Source organism: Pecten maximus, chromosome 2 (genome assembly GCF_902652985.1).
Source record: "Pecten maximus chromosome 2, xPecMax1.1, whole genome shotgun sequence".
NCBI lineage: Eukaryota > Metazoa > Mollusca > Bivalvia > Pectinida > Pectinidae > Pecten > Pecten maximus.
The window spans coordinates 12,840,690-12,860,985 of NC_047016.1; the positions used below are offsets into that span (position 1 = coordinate 12,840,690).

Here is a 20,296-nt window from a genome sequence, read left to right on the forward strand (position 1 = left end):
AAATCAGACAGTGATACATTGAGACACATCAGAGAGGGGTATGATGTATTAAACCAGAGAGTGATACATTGAGACACATCAGAGAGGGGATGATGTATTAAATCAGACAGTGATACATTGAGACACATCAAAGAGGGGTATGATGTATTAAATCAGACAGTGATACATTGAGACACATCAGAGAGGGGCATGATGTATTAAATCAGACAGTGATACATTGAGACACATCAAAGAGGGGTATGATGTATTAAATCAGACAGTGATACATTGAGACACATCAGAGAGGGGTATGATGTATTAAATCAGACAGTGATACATTGAGACACATCAAAGAGGGGTATGATGTATTAAACCAGACAGTGATACATTGAGACACATCAGAGAGGGGTATGATGTATTAACTGTACATTACCTGGTTTACATTCACAGGTATAATTAGAAGGCGAGACGGTGACATTTTGGTGACATTCAATGATGTTATCCTTGTTACAGAGGTTATCCAGACAAGGTCCTCTGGTCTCACACCGGTCTCCTGTAAAACACCAGAGTCAAACACATAAAATATATGGTACAATAAAATGGCTGTCAAGTTTGTTTGACTAACAGACAGCAAGTAACTTGACTACTCTTGTGGATATCTCATGATACACAATGTCCAGTTTATGGAGTACCAATTACATCATCATCATACTAAAAACATCATCATTATACCAAATACATGATACACATACCAATTACATCATCATCATACCAATTACATCATCATCATACCAATTACATCATCATCATACCAATTACATCATCATCATACTAAAAACATCATCATTATACCAAATACATGATACACGTACCAATTACATCATCATTATACCAAATACATGATACACGTACCAATTACACCATCATACCAAATACATTGTCATCATACCAAATACATTGTCATCATACCAAATATATTGTAATTCTAGTTCTTTTGTGTCTGAACCTTTTCAATATCCAGTTTTAGTGAGTCCTTAGGACATATACTATGTGTCATCTCTAGTGAGTCCCTAGTTAGGACATATACTGGGTCCCTAGTTAGGACATATACTGGGTCCCTAGTTAGGACATATACTGGGTCCCTAGTTAGGACATATACTGGGTCCCTAGTTAGGACATATACTGGGTCCCTAGTTAGGACATATACTGGGTCCCTAGTTAGGACATATACTGGGTCCCTAGTTAGGACATATACTGGGTCCCTAGTTAGGACATATACTGGGTCCCTAGTTAGGACATATACTGGGTCCCTAGTTAGGACATATACTGGGTCCCTAGTTAGGACATATACTGGGTCCCTAGTTAGGACATATACTGGGTCCCTAGTTAGGACATATACTGGGTCCCTAGTTAGTACATATACTGGGTCCCTAGTTAGGACATATACTGGGTCCTTAGTTAGGACATATACTATGTGTCATCTCTGTTGGTCCTTTGTTGGAGTAGATGATGCCCTATGATAAAACTTGGAGGGCAAAGTAAACACAGTCAATACACCGCCATAAAGTTAACGAGCATTGGGACATACCATAAACACTGTTATTGTACAGGTAAGTTAACGAGCATCGGGACATACCATAAACACTGTTGCACAGGTACAGTACAATATACAGTATACCCATCCCGACCCTACCAAATACAAAGATCCACAATAAATACCCCTCTGGCTGGGGTGGAGGACCTTTCCTGTTCGTCACCCCTCTTAACTAGCAGTACAATCGAGTCATGTAGAAAACAAGTGTCCAGCCATAATTACAACAGTGACGTAATGACTGTCTCAATTAGTAACTCAAACCATTCAAATATTTCTTAATTCTTAAATTTAACTCTTAATTAACTTTATCTCAGAATTAACTATCATAAAATGCTGTACTAGTTAATATAAGAATTGGACGATGACATTACATAGTTAGACTTACTGAGCTGTTTTCTGTCCTCTCTCTCTACACTACACATTCAGTACAGAGCACTGTTCCTACCTGGGGCAGGTAGACTATATAATCCACACAGGTTGGAGTATAACCTAAAAGTTTGAGGCCAAACCAATAATTTACAATTCCCCACCAAATTTTCGACCAGGATATATCAGCACATGCTCTCCAGATGAGTTTGTCTGGCCTAGGACATAAGATATACTTAGCAGGCTGAGTGATGGCACTGTCCCTACATACCCCTCAAGTCATAGGTAGGGTTTCCTCATCATAGTACTATATACAAGTATAGTCAGCTTAATTAGGTAGGATTTCCTCATCATAGTACTATATACAAGTATAGTCAGCTTAATTATGTAGGATTTCCTCATCATAGTACTATATACAAGTATAGTCAGCTTAATTAGGTAGGGATTTCCTCATCATAGTACTATATACAAGTATAGTCAGCTTAATAAGAAGAGCTACTCCACATCTTATACATTTCCTCATCATAGTACATAAATACAAGTATTGTCAGCTTAACAATAGGAACTACTCCATATCTTATACACTTCCTTTGTGAACTAGTTATTACATATAAGGATTGCCAGAGTTTGAACATTTGTTAAACAAGACGTGAGACAAAACATCCATATCATTGTCCTGGGTACTTACCTGGGGTATAAAAGCTACGAGAGTAGTTTATAGTCACTGTACAGGGCCATAAACCTGAGATCTATAAGTTACCTACAATAATCTGACTTCAGTATTGACTCTGTTTATTAACACTCTTTTGATAAATCAAACACTGTGATCAATCAAATTAGTCACCTCTCCATATTAGGAGAGACACTCACAGTTTCTGCATTTCTTACCAATAGATACATATACATGTATGTACTGATGTGATGAAATAGCCCAGAAATATCATATCAGCTGATAAAGGAAGTCTGTATGATTATTTTGTTAAGCAAAATTATAGGTCTTATAAGCTCATGTAGTTTTTAAAAAGACCTGTATCTATTAAACATGTTTAGATTTCTACCTATTGAGTTTAAAATCCTCTCCAACAACCAAACACTTTACCTGTGTCCTACTACACAGGTATTCCTTCCTTCAGAGAGTCAGTAAGAATTGTTCAATTTTTACCTGACCTTTACTTAATTGTCTCCTTCCTTACTATCTCAACACTGTTGGGGCCATCATAATATTAAAATTATAATAAAGTCTTTTAGGTTTTGAACAGAAAATTTAAATACCTAAAATTAGCAGTATTTAAGAAGATTATTTTTTACATAGATCAGAATAACTGATTAAGTGTGATAGGCGAATCTGAAGTGTTTGTGTGTTATCACTGTAAACTTTACAGAGCAGTAAGTTAGCCTGGAAAACCCCCAGGGTGAAATCTGGTGATACAGTCATCCAATCCTCAGGGTACAGGACAGGTAATCATCTATACCTTACAGGTAAATACTGGATAACTTCCTAATGTCTTGTTAGCTTTATTTTATATCAAAACAATTCATGAGCTACAAACCCACCAACTTCCCGTTGTTTCCATAGGGTGGACATGTTCAAAATTTTGAGCCTAAGAAATTGAGTAATTGTGAAATGAACTGCGGTTCACTTTACCATTATGGTATTTTGACCCCCAGTTCATTTTACCATGCTTCAAAATACCATGCCACACTGGGTATTTATAGTCATCTGACAAACCAATACCTTAAAACATGCCATCTTCATTCTGGACTAGTGGATTTTTAAATCATGGACAATAGAAAAGTTTCACTGATAATAATTGTTAAAAATTTTGGGTCAAAAATCGGTTGACGAGTACATGTGTGTGATTGCTAGTTTCTGGGTGACACACAGTACAATCTCTGTTGGGTGACAAGTACCTGTAATCAACCTACCTACCAGGATGGTGACACAGTACCTGTAATCAACTTCAACCTACCAGGACGGTGACACAGTACCTGTAATCAACTTCAACCTACCAGGATGGTGACACAGTACCTGTAATCAACTTCAACCTACCAGGACGGTGACACAGTACCTGTAATCAACTTCAACCTACCAGGATGGTGACACAGTACCTGTAATCAACCTACCTACCAGGATGGTGACACAGTACCTGTAATCAACCTACCTACCAGGACAGTGACACGGTACCTGTAATCAACCTACCTACCAGGAAGGTGACACAGTACCTGTAATCAACCTACCTACCAGGACGGTGACACAGTACCTGTAATCAACCTACCTACCAGGACGGTGACACAGTACCTGTAATCAACCTACTTACCAGGACGGTGACACAGTACCTGTAATCAACCTACCTACCAGGAAGGTGACACAGTACCTGTAATCAACCTACCTACCAGGACGGTGACACAGTACCTGTAATCAACCTACCTACCAGGACGGTGACACAGTTCCTGTAATCAACCTACTTACCAGGACGGTGACACAGTACCTGTAATCAACCTACCTACCAGGACGGTGACACAGTACCTGTAATCAACCTACTTACCAGGACGGTGACACAGTACCTGTAATCAACCTACCTACCAGGACGGTGACACAGTACCTGTAATCAACCTACCTACCAGGATGGTGACACAGTACCTGTAATCAACCTACTTACCAGGACGGTGACACAGTACCTGTAATCAACCTACCTACCAGGACGGTGACTCTGTACCTGTAATCAACCTGTAACCTACCAGGACAGTGACACGGTACCTGTAATCAACCCACCTACCAGGACGGTGACACAGTACCTGTAATCAACCTACCTACCAGGACGGTGACACAGTACCTGTAATCAACCTACCTACGAGGACGGTGACACAGTACCTGTAATTAACCTACCTACCAGGACGGTGACACAGTACCTGTAATCAACCTACCTACCAGGACGGTGACACAGTACCTGTAATCAACCTACCTATTAGGACGGTGCCATGGTACCTGTAATCAACCTACCTACCAGGATGGTGACACAGTACCTGTAATCAACCTACTTACCAGGACGGTGCCATGGTACCTGTAATCAACCTACCTACCAGGACGGTGACACAGTACCTTTAATCAACCTACCTACCAGGACGGTGACACAGTACCTGTAATCAACCTACCTACCAGGACGGTGACACAGTACCTGTAATCAACCTACCTACCAGGACGGTGACTCTGTACCTGTAATCAACCTACCTACCAGGACGGTGACACAGTACCTGTAATCAACCTACCTACCAGGAAGGTGACACAGTACCTGTAATCAACCTACCTACCAGGACGGTGACACAGTACCTGTAATCAACCTACCTACCAGGACGGTGACACAGTTCCTGTAATCAACCTACTTACCAGGACGGTGACACAGTACCTGTAATCAACCTACCTACCAGGACGGTGACACAGTACCTGTAATCAACCTACTTACCAGGACGGTGACACAGTACCTGTAATCAACCTACCTACCAGGACGGTGACACAGTACCTGTAATCAACCTACCTACCAGGATGGTGACACAGTACCTGTAATCAACCTACTTACCAGGACGGTGACACAGTACCTGTAATCAACCTACCTACCAGGACGGTGACACAGTACCTGTAATCAACCTGTAACCTACCAGGACAGTGACACGGTACCTGTAATCAACCCACCTACCAGGACGGTGACACAGTACCTGTAATCAACCTACCTACCAGGACGGTGACACAGTACCTGTAATCAACCTACCTACCAGGACGGTGACACAGTACCTGTAATCAACCTACCTATTAGGACGGTGCCATGGTACCTGTAATCAACCTACCTACCAGGATGGTGACACAGTACCTGTAATCAACCTACTTACCAGGACGGTGCCATGGTACCTGTAATCAACCTACCTACCAGGACGGTGACACAGTACCTTTAATCAACCTACCTACCAGGACGGTGACACAGTACCTGTAATCAACCTACCTACCAGGACGGTGACACAGTACCTGTAATCAACCTACCTACCAGGACGGTGACTCTGTACCTGTAATCAACCTACCTACCAGGACGGTGACACAGTACCTGTAATCAACCTACCTACCTACCTAAGTCTGGTTAGTTTGACTTGTGAGTAAAATCTGATTTCAGTAAATTAATACATGTACATTCTAGATGACATTCACAGGGTACATAAGGACAGACAAGTTATCTCCCTTGTCTGATAAAATGAGGTGTTAGTAGAGAACATGACTTACCATAATAGTATCTATTACAGTTACATTTCCAAACATCTGTTGTTACACAAGTGCCACCGTTTTGACATGTGACCAGACCACAGTCTGGCCTGCTGCAGTTTTTGTCTGTGTATCCATAGGAACAATTACAACTGTAGTCACCCACTGTATTGGTACAGTTAGAGTTGTGTTGACAAGGATCCAAACCCGCCTGACACTCATCTACATCCTCCGAACAGTACGTTCCTGTGATATATGAAAAAACAGAGAATTGATGACTTATCTGGATAATAAATAAACAGAGTCTTGAATTAAACAGGAAGGGCTATAGCAATCATGATGACATTTCAGTCTATACATTATTGAAGTTTAATTTCAAAACTGAATTGGAAATCCTCTATACTTTACAATACAAACTGCAAGTTCTATTAAAGGTGCAAAATGATTTTGTCACTGACATTTCAGAGGTGGTGTTTAAAATGTTCTGCACCATTCACCAGGAACAAATACACTGTTACCCAGGGTAGTCTTAATTTTGATGTTGTTCAGATATCCAAATAATACTATATCACTATATAATATTATATCACTATATAATACTATATCACTATATAATACTATATCACTATATAATATATCACTATATAATACTATATCACTATATAACACTATATCACTATATAATACTATATCACTATATAATACTATATCACAATATAATACTATATCACTATATAATACTATATCACTATATAACTATATCACTATATAATACTATATCACTATATAACACTATATCACTATATAATACTATATCACTATATAACTATATCACTATATAATACTATATCACTATATAACACTATATCACTATATAATACTATATCACTATATAATACTATATCACAACAGAGACGAAAAGGTTATGAATTTTTGTCACATCACAACTGAAAAATTCCAAATCAAACAGAAACACCTGGCTATGTGGAAAATAACAAAGTTTATTACCTTGGTAACCAGTTCCATAGCAATGACACATAAAGCTGCCGTCGGCGTTTGTACAGCTGGCGTTGTTCTGGCATGGCTGTGTCAGGGTACACTCATTTACGTCTATATCACAGTGTACACCTGTCCAGGCTGCAACAATAACATTTTATTTATTTATTTATTTAATTACTATTCATTTATTTATTTATTTATTCATTCATTCATATATTTATTTCAATAGCCTTTAATGTGCTATCTGATACAGCAAACAGTATTCTATTATATTCATATAGGTTGTCTCCCCTTTATTATCAAGTATTAAAAAGTTTTAAAACAAACCTTGAACTCATCTACAGCTAAGTTATCTCCCCTCAATACTAAGATAATTAGTGTGATAATGGGATCTTTGTGTTGAGCAATATGATTGTACACTAATTCATTCTTAAGTATTTCTCTGTAGACTCATGACCATCAGTACAGTTACAGGTGTAGTCATTGTGACTGACCATCAGTACAGTTACAGGTGTGTAGTCATTGTGACTGACCATCAGTACACTTACAGGTGTATAGTTATTGTGACTGACCATCAGTACACTTACAGGTGTATAGTTATTGTGACTGACCATCAGTACAGTTACAGGTGTATAGTTATTGTGACTGACCATCAGTACAGTTACAGGTGTATAGTCATTGTGACTGACCATCAGTACAGTTACAGGTGTATAGTTATTGTGACTGACCATCAGTACAGTTACAGGTGTATAGTTATTGTGACTGACCATCAGTACAGTTACAGGTGTATAGTTATTGTGACTGACCATCAGTACACTTACAGGTGTATAGTTATTGTGACTGACCATCAGTACAGTTATAGGTGTATAGTCATTGTGACTGACCATCAGTACAGTTACAGGTGTAGTCATTGTGACTGACCATCAGTACAGTTACAGGTGTATAGTCATTGTGACTGACCATCAGTACAGTTACAGGTGTATAGTCATTGTGACTGACCATCAGTACAGTTACAGGTGTATAGTTATTGTGACTGACCATCAGTATAGTTATAGGTGTATAGTTATTGTGACTGACCATCAGTACAGTTACAGGTGTATAGTTATTGTGACTGACCATCAGTACAGTTACAGGTGTATAGTTATTGTGACTGACCATCAGTACACTTACAGGTGTATAGTTATTGTGACTGACCATCAGTACAGTTACAGGTGTATAGTTATTGTGACTGACCATCAGTACACTTACAGGTGTATAGTTATTGTGACTGACCATCAGTATATAGTTACAGGTGTAGTTATTGTGACTGACCATCAGTACAGTTACAGGTGTAGTCATTGTGACTGACCATCAGTACACTTACAGGTGTATAGTTATTGTGACTGACCATCAGTACCATTACAGGTGTGTAGTCATTGTGACTGACCATCAGTATAGTTACAGGTGTATAGTCATTGTGACTGACCATCAGTATATAGTTACAGGTGTAGTTATTGTGACTGACCATCAGTATATAGTTACAGGTGTAGTTATTGTGACTGACCATCAGTATATAGTTACAGGTGTATAGTTATTGTGACTGACCATCAGTACAGTTACAGGTGTATAGTCATTGTGACTGACCATCAGTACAGTTACAGGTGTAGTCATTGTGACTGACCATCAGTACAGTTACAGGTGTATAGTTATTGTGACTGACCATCAGTACAGTTACAGGTGTATAGTTATTGTGACTGACCATCAGTATATAGTTACAGGTGTATAGTTATTGTGACTGACCATCAGAACAGTTAAAGGTGTGTAGTCATTGTGACTGACCATCAGTATAGTTACAGGTGTGTAGTCATTGTGACTGACCATCAGTACAGTTACAGGTGTGTAGTTCGTGTGACTGACCATCAGTACAGTTACAGGTGTATAGTTATTGTGACTGACCATCAGTACAGTTACAGGTGTATAGTCATTGTGACTGACCATCAGTACAGTTACAGATGTAGTCATTGTGACTGACCATCAGTACAGTTACAGGTGTATAGTTATTGTGACTGACCATCAGTACAGTTACAGGTGTGTAGTCATTGTGACTGACCATCAGTACAGTTACAGGTGTGTAGTTCGTGTGACTGACCATCAGTACAGTTACAGGTGTATAGTTATTGTGACTGACCATCAGTACAGTTACAGGTGTATAGTTATTGTGACTGACCATCAGTACAGTTACAGGTGTATAGTCATTGTGACTGACCATCAGTACAGTTACAGGTGTATAGTTATTGTGACTGACCATCAGTACAGTTACAGGTGTATAGTTATTGTGACTGACCATCAGTACAGTTACAGGTGTATAGTCATTGTGACTGACCATCAGTACACTTACAGATGTAGTCATTGTGACTGACCATCAGTACAGTTACAGGTGTATAGTTATTGTGACTGACCATCAGTACAGTTACAGGTGTGTAGTCATTGTGACTGACCATCAGTACAGTTACAGGTGTGTAGTTCGTGTGACTGACCATCAGTACAGTTACAGGTGTATAGTTATTGTGACTGACCATCAGTACAGTTACAGGTGTATAGTTATTGTGACTGACCATCAGTACAGTTACAGGTGTATAGTTATTGTGACTGACCATCAGTACAGTTACAGGTGTGTAGTTATTGTGACTGACCATCAGTACAGTTACAGGTGTAGTTATTGTGACTGACCATCAGTACAGTTACAGGTGTGTAGTCATTGTGACTGACCATCAGTACAGTTAAAGGTGTGTAGTTATTGTGACTGACCATCAGTACAGTTACAGGTGTGTAGTCATTGTGACTGACCATCAGTACAGTTACAGGTGTAGTTATTGTGACTGACCATCAGTACAGTTACAGGTGTAGTTATTGTGACTGACCATCAGTACAGTTAAAGGTGTGTAGTCATTGTGACTGACCATCAGTACAGTTACAGGTGTGTAGTCATTGTGACTGACCATCAGTACAGTTACAGGTGTGTAGTCATTGTGACTGACCATCAGTACAGTTAAAGGTGTGTAGTTATTGTGACTGACCATCAGTACAGTTACAGGTGTATAGTTATTGTGACTGACCATCAGTACAGTTAAAGGTGTGTAGTTATTGTGACTGACCATCAGTACAGTTACAGGTGTATAGTTATTGTGACTGACCATCAGTACAGTTACAGGTGTATAGTTATTGTGACTTACCATCAGTACAGTTACAGGCGTAGTCGTTGACGAGGTCAATACATGTCGCTCCATTACGACACTGCCCCACACAGTCCTGTACATCCGTCTCACAGTTGTCCCCTGTGTATCCTGTAACAATAAAACCATATCATACCTGGACCCATGGTAACATACATTCCGGTTTTTTTTTTAATATTTTGAAAATTTAACTTTCCTTTGTTCAAGTTGGTTAAGTTTCTACTGATATTTGTTTGGTATTACCTGGTAGACAGGTACAGGTGTGTTTCCCAGCTACTGTGTTAGAGGTACAGGTACCGTTATTCTGACAGACTGGGGAAGCACAGTAGTCAATTTCTGTTTCACATAAGTCCCCTTCATATCCAGTCACACAGGAGCAGTTGAAGCCAGCTCGAGTTTGCTAGAGAAACAAGACAAAGTTGGTTGTTAGAGGACAGACATCAATATAAGTGAAGTACAATTACAAAAAACAGTGAAGTACAATTACAAAAAATAATGCACGTACAGGTAAAATATGCATAAATCTTTCAGGGAAAGTAAAACTTACATTTTAAGACACAGATGGTACTTACCCCCGAGGTGTCGGTAAGGTTGATAGAGACACAGATGGTACTTACCCCCGAGGTGTCGGTAAGGTTGATAGAGACACAGATGGTACTTACTCCCGAGGTGTCGGTAAGGTTGATAGAGACACAGATGGTACTTACCCCCGAGGTGTCGGTAAGGTTGATAGAGACACAGATGGTACTTACCCCCGAGGTGTCGGTAAGGTTGATAGAGACACAGACGGTACTTACCCCCGAGGTGTCGGTAAGGTTGATAGAGACACAGACGGTACTTACCCCCGAGGTGTCGGTAAGGTTGATAGAGACACAGACGGTACTTACCCCCGAGGTGTCGGTAAGGTTGATAGAGACACAGATGGTACTTACCCCCGAGGTGTCGGTAAGGTTGATAGAGACACAGATGGTACTTACCCCCGAGGTGTCGGTAAGGTTGATAGAGACACAGACGGTACTTACCCCCGAGGTGTCGGTAAGGTTGATAGAGACACAGACTGGTACTTACCCCCGAGGTGTCGGTAAGGTTGATAGAGACACAGATGGTACTTACCCCCGAGGTGTCGGTAAGGTTGATAGAGACACAGATGGTACTTACCCCCGAGGTGTCGGTAAGGTTGATAGAGACACAGATGGTACTTACCCCCGAGGTGTCGGTAAGGTTGATAGAGACACAGATGGTACTTACCCCCGAGGTGTCGGTAAGGTTGATAGAGACACAGATGGTACTTACCCCAGAGGTGTCGGTAAGGTTGATAGAGACACAGATGGTACTTACCCCCGAGGTGTCGGTAAGGTTGATAGAGACACAGACGGTACTTACCCCCGAGGTGTCGGTAAGGTTGATAGAGACACAGACGGTACTTACCCCCCGAGGTGTCGGTAAGGTTGATAGAGACACAGACGGTACTTACCCCAGAGGTGTCGGTAAGGTTGATAGAGACACAGACGGTACTTACCCCCGAGGTGTCGGTAAGGTTGATAGAGACACAGATGGTACTTACCCCCGAGGTGTCGGTAAGGTTGATAGAGACACAGACGGTACTTACCCCCGAGGTGTCGGTAAGGTTGATAGAGACACAGACGGTACTTACCCCCGAGGTGTCGGTAAGGTTGATAGAGACACAGACGGTACTTACCCCCGAGGTGTCGGTAAGGTTGATAGAGACACAGACGGTACTTACCCCCGAGGTGTCGCTAAGGTTGATAGAGACACAGACGGTACTTACCCCCGAGGTGTCGGTAAGGTTGATAGAGACACAGCTGCCATTGTTTTTACATGGACTGGATCCATTACAGTCTTGGTATTTCTGATCAAAGAAATTAAATTAATTAATCATGAAATGTGTTTTGTGAAATATAGATGATCAGGTGTTGCAAGGATTATTAGGAACCTTCTTTTTCAAATGGAAAAGGTGGGTATAATTCCTCATCCAACATTAAAAGGTACACATAGTATAGGTATACATAGTATAGGCCGGGTCATTAGGTATACATAGTATAGGTATACATAGTATAGGCCAGGTCATTAGGTATACATAGTATAGGCCAGGTCATTAGGTATACATAGTATAGGCCAGGTCATTAGGTATACATAGTATAGGCCGGGTCATTAGGTACACATAGTATAGGCCGGGTCATTAGGTATACATAGTATAGGCCAGGTCATTAGGTATACATAGTATAGGCCGGGTCATTAGGTATACATAGTATAGGCCAGGTCATTAGGTATACATAGTATAGGCCGGGTCATTAGGTATACATAGTATAGGTATACATAGTATAGGCCAGGTCATTAGGTATACATAGTATAGGCCAGGTCATTAGGTATACATAGTATAGGCCAGGTCATTAGGTACACATAGTATAGGCCGGGTCATTAGGTATACATAGTATAGGCCAGGTCATTAGGTATACATAGTATAGGCCAGGTCATTAGGTATAGATAATATAGGCCAGGTCATTAGGTACACATAGTATAGGCCAGGTCATTAGGTATACATAGTATAGGCCAGGTCATTAGGTATACATGGTACAGGCCAGGTCATTAGGTATACATAGTATAGGCCAGGTCATTAGGTATACATAGTATAGGCCGGGTCATTAGGTATACATAGTATAGGCCGGGTCATTAGGTATACATAGTATAGGTATACATAGTATAGGCCAGGTCATTAGGTATACATAGTATAGGCCAGGTCATTAGGTATACATAGTATAGGTATACATAGTATAGGCCAGGTCATTAGGTATACATAGTATAGGCCAGGTCATTAGGTATACATAGTATAGGCCAGGTCATTAGGTACACATAGTATAGGCCGGGTCATTAGGTATACATAGTATAGGCCAGGTCATTAGGTATAGATAGTATAGGCCAGGTCATTAGGTACACATAGTATAGGCCGGGTCATTAGGTATACATAGTATAGGCCAGGTCATTAGGTATACATAGTATAGGCCAGGTCATTAGGTATAGATAGTATAGGCCAGGTCATTAGGTACACATAGTATAGGCCAGGTCATTAGGTATACATAGTATAGGCCAGGTCATTAGGTATACATGGTACAGGCCAGGTCATTAGGTATACATAGTATAGGCCAGGTCATTAGGTATACATAGTATAGGCCGGGTCATTAGGTATACATAGTATAGGCCGGGTCATTAGGTATACATAGTATAGGTATACATAGTATAGGCCAGGTCATTAGGTATACATAGTATAGGCCAGGTCATTAGGTATACATAGTATAGGTATACATAGTATAGGCCAGGTCATTAGGTATACATAGTATAGGCCAGGCCTTTCGGTATACATAGTATAGGTACACATAGTATAGGCCAGGTCATTAGGTATACATAGTATAGGCCGGGTCATTAGGTATACATAGTATAGGTATACATAGTATAGGTACACATAGTATAGGCCAGGTCATTAGGTATACATAGTATAGGTATACATAGTATAGGCCAGGTCATTGGGTATAGATAGTATAGGCCAGGTCATTAGGTATACATAGTATAGGCCAGGTCATTAGGTATAGATAGTATAGGCCAGGTCATTAGGTATAGATAGTATAGGCCGGGTCATTAGGTATACATAGTATAGGCCAGGTCATTAGGTATACATAGTATAGGCCAGGTCATTAGGTATAGATAGTATAGGCCAGGTCATTAGGTATAGATAGTATAGGCCAGGTCATTAGGTATACATAGTATAGGCCGGGTCATTAGGTATACATAGTATAGGCCGGGTCATTAGGTATAGATAGTATAGGCCAGGTCATTAGGTATACATAGTATAGGCCAGGTCATTAGGTATACATAGTATAGGCCAGGTCATTAGGTATACATAGTATAGGCCAGGTCATTAGGTATACATAGTATAGGCCAGGTCATTAGGTATACATAGTATAGGCCAGGTCATTAGGTATACATAGTATAGGCCAGGTCATTAGGTACACATAGTATAGGCCAGGTCATTAGGTATACATAGTATAGGCCAGGTCATTAGGTATACATAGTATAGGCCAGGTCATTAGGTATACATAGTATAGGCCGGGTCATTAGGTATACATAGTATAGGCCAGGTCATTAGGTATACATAGTATAGGCCAGGTCATTAGGTATACATAGTATAGGCCAGGTCATTAGGTATACATAGTATAGGCCAGGTCATTAGGTATACATAGTATAGGCCAGGTCATTAGGTATACATAGTATAGGCCGGGTCATTAGGTATAGATAGTATAGGCCAGGTCATTAGGTATACATAGTATAGGCCAGGTCATTAGGTATACATAGTATAGGCCAGGTCATTAGGTATACATAGTATAGGCCAGGTCATTAGGTATACATAGTATAGGCCAGGTCATTAGGTATACATAGTATAGGCCAGGTCATTAGGTATAGATAGTATAGGCCAGGTCATTAGGTACACATAGTATAGGCCAGGTCATTAGGTATACATAGTATAGGCCAGGTCATTAGGTATACATGGTACAGGCCAGGTCATTAGGTATACATAGTATAGGCCAGGTCATTAGGTATACATAGTATAGGCCAGGTCATTAGGTATACATAGTATAGGCCAGGTCATTAGGTATACATAGTATAGGCCAGGTCATTAGGTATAGATAGTATAGGCCAGGTCATTAGGTATAGATAGTATAGGCCAGGTCATTAGGTATAGATAGTATAGGCCAGGTCATTAGGTACACATAGTATAGGCCAGGTCATTAGGTATACATAGTATAGGCCAGGTCATTAGGTATACATAGTATAGGCCAGGTCATTAGGTATACATAGTATAGGCCGGGTCATTAGGTATACATAGTATAGGCTGGGTCATTAGGTATACAAAGTATAGGTACACATAGTATAGGCCGGGTCATTGGGCATATCTAGTATTAAATTGAATTTAAATTGATGATTTTGTGTTTAATTACATGAATTACCTGCAGTGGTGACATCATAAGAACAGGACCCATTAACACCACAAAAGTTGACTTCAGAATGCGATAACAATATTAATATTTATTCTATGAAAATTTATAAGGCCATATTCAAATAATTGTTATAAAACTATATTTTAAGTAGTGAATAAATGGTTAAAAGGTTATGAAAAACCTAACATATCCTCAACATGAATACTTCCATGTTGACAGCCATAATTAAGGTATGTAGAGAATCTAGAGATATTATATAACCCTTGGTAACAAGATATAATCACAAGGAACTATGAAAATATACGATGACGTAACCACAGGTATACTTGGGTTTAACTCTCTAGCTATGGGCAAATACTTACAGGGAACTTTTATTGTAAATAAGTACGATGACACAATGTATAAAATATGTCTGGGTCGTGTGACTGAGATAAGCTATATAGGCTGTGATCAAACCAGACCAGGACAACGGCTCGAAAATTTATTACCAGTACATTACACAATGTCAGTTTTATTATGGTTTTTATCAGTAAATTCGCACTGTTTTAAATTAAAGTTTTATACTGTTAAGATTTCAAGTTTAATGTTCGTGTGAAACAGAACTTATAATGTTTTCCCTTATTAAAACATGACTAATACATGACCTTCTGAAGGTTTATGTTAAGGTTTGTGTTAATGTAATTCACTTTTTACTGAAGTAAGTAAAAAAGTATGTGTTTAACTAACAGTGCCAGGTGTACCAGACAATACAACACTGTCCTACATGTCACAATGGCGTACCTGATAACGTTTTACCTAATGTGTAGGACCTTACCTCATGTCTCAAACATTTCCAACCCTTACATGTATAACATAGACACCTAGTTTACTTATATTGTGTTTACTTGTTAACAAGTCATTGTCTCCTAATTAACCAAGTCGTCTCCTAATTAACCAAGTCGTCTCCTAATCAACCAAGTCAATGTCTCCTAATTAACCAAGTCGTCTCCTAATTAACCAAGTCGTCTCCTAATCAACCAAGTCAATGTCTCCTAATCAACCAAGTCAATGTCTCCTAATTAACCAAGTCAATGTCTCCTAAATAACCAAGTCAATGTCTCCTAATTAACCAAGTCAATGTCTCCTAAATAACCAAGTCAATGTCTCCTAATTAACCAAGTCAATGTCTCCTAATTAACCAAGTCAATGTCTCCTAATTAACCAAGTCAATGTCTCCTAAATAACCAAGTCAATGTCTCCTAATTAACCAAGTCAATGTATTCCTAAATAACCAAGTCAATGTCTCCTAATTAACCAAGTCAATGTATTCCTAAATAACCAAGTCAATGTCTCGTAAATAACCAAGTCAATGTCTCCTAATTAACCGAGTCAATGTCTCCTAATTAACCAAGTCAATGTATTCCTAAATAACCAAGTCAATGTCTCCTAATTAACCAAGTCAATGTCTCGTAAATAACCAAGTCAATGTCTCCTAATTAACCAAGTCAATATGTCTCGTAAATAACCAAGTCAATGTCTCTTAATTAACCAAGTCAATGTCTCCTAATTAACCAAGTCAATGTCTCGTAAATAACCAAGTCAATGTCTCCTAATTAACCAAGTCAATGTCTCCTAATTAAATAACCCATATTCAATTCAGTTCAGTAACCAGAAAATGTAATAAGACCTGAGGCCCCCATTCCTCTGCAATTGAACTTGGTTTAAATTTATGACTATATGGTGCTAATATATAAAACCAATCTGTTGAGAGGTTCTCCAGGTAAGATATTGATTTGGAAGGAGACAGGACACGTTGAGTGCCATTCAGGTGACCTTTAACCTTTCAACCTTGACCTAAATAACCACCAAACATCATAGTATGCTATCATGGTGTAAATATGTTGAGAATTCTCAAGTTATATGTCGGTGACTTTGAAAAAATGTGTTTTTTAATTGTACTGCAGAAGATGTCAGAGGTCATTGATTATGCAAGAGTGGATGGATGGACATGAGTAACACATTATAAGATGCATGGGGGTGGGTAAAAAATGCTCCCATCCCCAAAAAAATGGCAGGGGCGTAAAAATGCTCCCACCCCCAATAAAATGGCGGGGGCGTAGAAATGCTAACATTAATAGATAGGGGGGTTTCATTGGCCAGTGATAAGGCCAACCCAACTTTGGGTCAAAGTGTGTTTGTGCCATATGGGCTTAGCATTATACGCTGGGTACATTGAATATACAGTACATTTTTTTTTTTTTTAAATACATCACAAACACCATCATCCACACATACATAAACCCTTACCTGTGTACTGCAGTCCTTGTCTGTGAAGTCATCGGTACAGGTACACTGGTAATCGCCGGTACCATTTCCACATGAGCCGTTATTCTGACAGGGATCATTCTGACAGTAGTTGATGGCCACATCACACCTGGAGGGAGGGGCAAACATTACTACCCAGGCCATCAGCACAATCCATGTCCCCACAAAGGTCAAGGTCACCTGAGGCATACTTGTTACAGTACACCTGTATACTCGTTAAAGTACACCACTAATTAAAGTACCCTGATTTAGATACACCTGTATACTCGTTAAGATACTTTTTAAGTCAATCCAGTCAAAACAGTTGTGGAAGTTCTGTCATTACCATTCAGTTTGTAAGCGATTACAACATAAGCACAATATCGTAACATATTCAGCTACATGTGAAGATGTCATTTTACACATATGACAGAGATGTCAAATCATTGACGTCGGTGTTTAAATTCACGGCATGTAAACTAGACATATGTATGTGTACAATAAAGTCAGACAGCAAGTACACAAACATCAAACTGTCACACCAGGTTACACCATTGGAATCAGACACAAACAGCTATAATTTACCCCGGATTTTTTTAAGAAATCCTGTTTTGTACTCACTACCTGTGTAACACACTAATGTAATTTCCAGGTACACCTTTTAGGATATTAAGTAACATCCAGGTAATTATCACATGGCAGAGGAATACCAAGAAAACACGACCGACAGATAGGTAAACCACAGGTACACGTCCACAAACAACATGTGTTGAATCCTCTTTTCAGTCAGTTATTGATCCAGGAGCACGACTCTACTTTTCTCGTTAAAGGTGTGACCATGCAACACATCACCTGTATTTATATACCAATGTAATTCACCTGTGTATTACATACCTAAGTTATGTAATTCACAACATGTAATGTAACAATACACACACTGATGTAACTGTAAAAACCGAAATCAGGTAAATATGTATAGTACCCAATATCTAGGTCACAGTTGGGGGTCCAAAGTACCTATGTGTAGAGGTTTTAACACGAAAATGCATCCAGGTAGGTTATGATGTAGGATGATGACCACAGCTACACAGAAAGTCAATTAGACATTGGGTACACTATCCTGTTCAGTAGTTGTGGACTAGTGACACCTCTTCTGTCACAGAGACCTCACCCCAACAAACACCACAAGTCTACTGCACAATTCAATGGTCAACTAACGAGAATTTCACCTAAAAACAGCAAATTTACCACTGTCCAAAAGTGAGGATGTGAGCCCTTCAAGCCAGCTATTGTCATACATGACCACTTCACTGACCAGTACTTCAGTCCTAATTCTTCTGTATAAATTAGTCCTCAATAAAGGATCTCACATGGTAGTTTTCTGTTAATCTCCATGTAAAATATCAGGTGTTTATGTGACCCAGTTGGACAATATACAAGTTTAAGGTAGCTTTAATATGTCTGCTGACAGCACACTGACCAGAGTTTTAATAAAAACACATTCCTATCTACTGTTTGTAACAGTAATCAACAGGTGTAAAAATAACAGGTAGATTCATAGTAATACCCTGTAGTGTCCGGTGTTAACACTGCCTCACACAACCACAATGAAATCTCCAATAGAATTTAACACAGGAAATTATAACACAGTTAGTAGATCCTTCTGTGATCCAAATATCAACCCAATTTCATTGTAATCTCGTCTCCAACAGAAGATTAGTGTCAGGACACATTCCTTCCACATGGAATCCGTAAGGAGTACTCCCGATGTTTAGTATTTTTCTCCTCACCCGAGGGGCAGCCATGCTGATCTCCACAGCAGATTCAGGCCACTGGTGGTCGATGTATGGGTGTAGTTTTTACCTGTTTTTACTGGGTAATATGGAGGTAAACACAGGCTCAACACACATGATCAATGACAGTTACAGGTGTATTCAGACAGGTAAAAATACCACAGGTAAATCAACCACTCAGGTATAAGATCAGGTAGTCTGGTATGTGGCTATATACTTGTTTTCCAGCTTGGCCACAAGTTTTCTGTGAACCCGTAATTAAAACATAAATGACTATAAAATATTCTGATCTAACTATAGTCCACAGGAATTTCACTGCTGTCTACAAAGCATTGAAACATTGTAATATGCTCCTGAAAGTGCACATGTAAGTGGATTATTCCAGTGTTGTGTAGACAGATTACACAAGTCTGTAGAAACACTGGCATTTAACTATTAGTGTCTGTTTTATCTTACTCAGGTATAGGTGACAGGTGACTTCTACAGGTAACACTGGTGACTGGTAAAACAGGTGACAAGTAATGCACTAATTTTTCACTTTCTATATTAGCATGGTACTCTATGTATCACTACTGATAGTAACAACTCATCGCTGGGCAAATCCTAAAACTCCAAACTCACTCACACTGGGGAAAATCCTAAAACTTCTCACTTAAATTTTCACTTAAGTTTTCATGACTATCAGAAATGGCTGCTACTGCCAAACGTTATACTGATGAAACTGTCACAGACATGTCAACTCAAATATTGTCCAGTCCAACAGGAAGTGGTGGTCAGCAGAAGCACCTGTCATACTGTAAAAACTGCAGACAATGATA

The 20,296-nt window shown here is 39.5% G+C and overlaps 1 protein-coding gene across 3 annotated transcripts in view; it reads right to left on the reverse strand.

Annotated features, from left to right (window-relative positions):
* Positions 1-20,296, reverse strand: part of LOC117318006 (protein crumbs-like) — a 105,167-nt gene that overhangs the window by 11,841 nt on the left and 73,030 nt on the right. For all 3 annotated transcript variants that reach the window (XR_004530290.1, XM_033872979.1, XM_033872991.1), the window contains 7 exons: positions 17,689-17,815; positions 12,183-12,263; positions 10,637-10,793; positions 10,394-10,504; positions 7,191-7,319; positions 6,204-6,428; positions 413-532 (listed from right to left, as the gene is read on the reverse strand). Coding sequence is in view for 2 of the 3 variants with exons in the window: in XM_033872979.1 (XP_033728870.1) it covers positions 413-532; positions 6,204-6,428; positions 7,191-7,319; positions 10,394-10,504; positions 10,637-10,793; positions 12,183-12,263; positions 17,689-17,815 (950 nt within the window). In the remaining variant the exon portion in view is untranslated. The remainder of the gene's footprint in view (positions 1-412; positions 533-6,203; positions 6,429-7,190; positions 7,320-10,393; positions 10,505-10,636; positions 10,794-12,182; positions 12,264-17,688; positions 17,816-20,296) is intronic.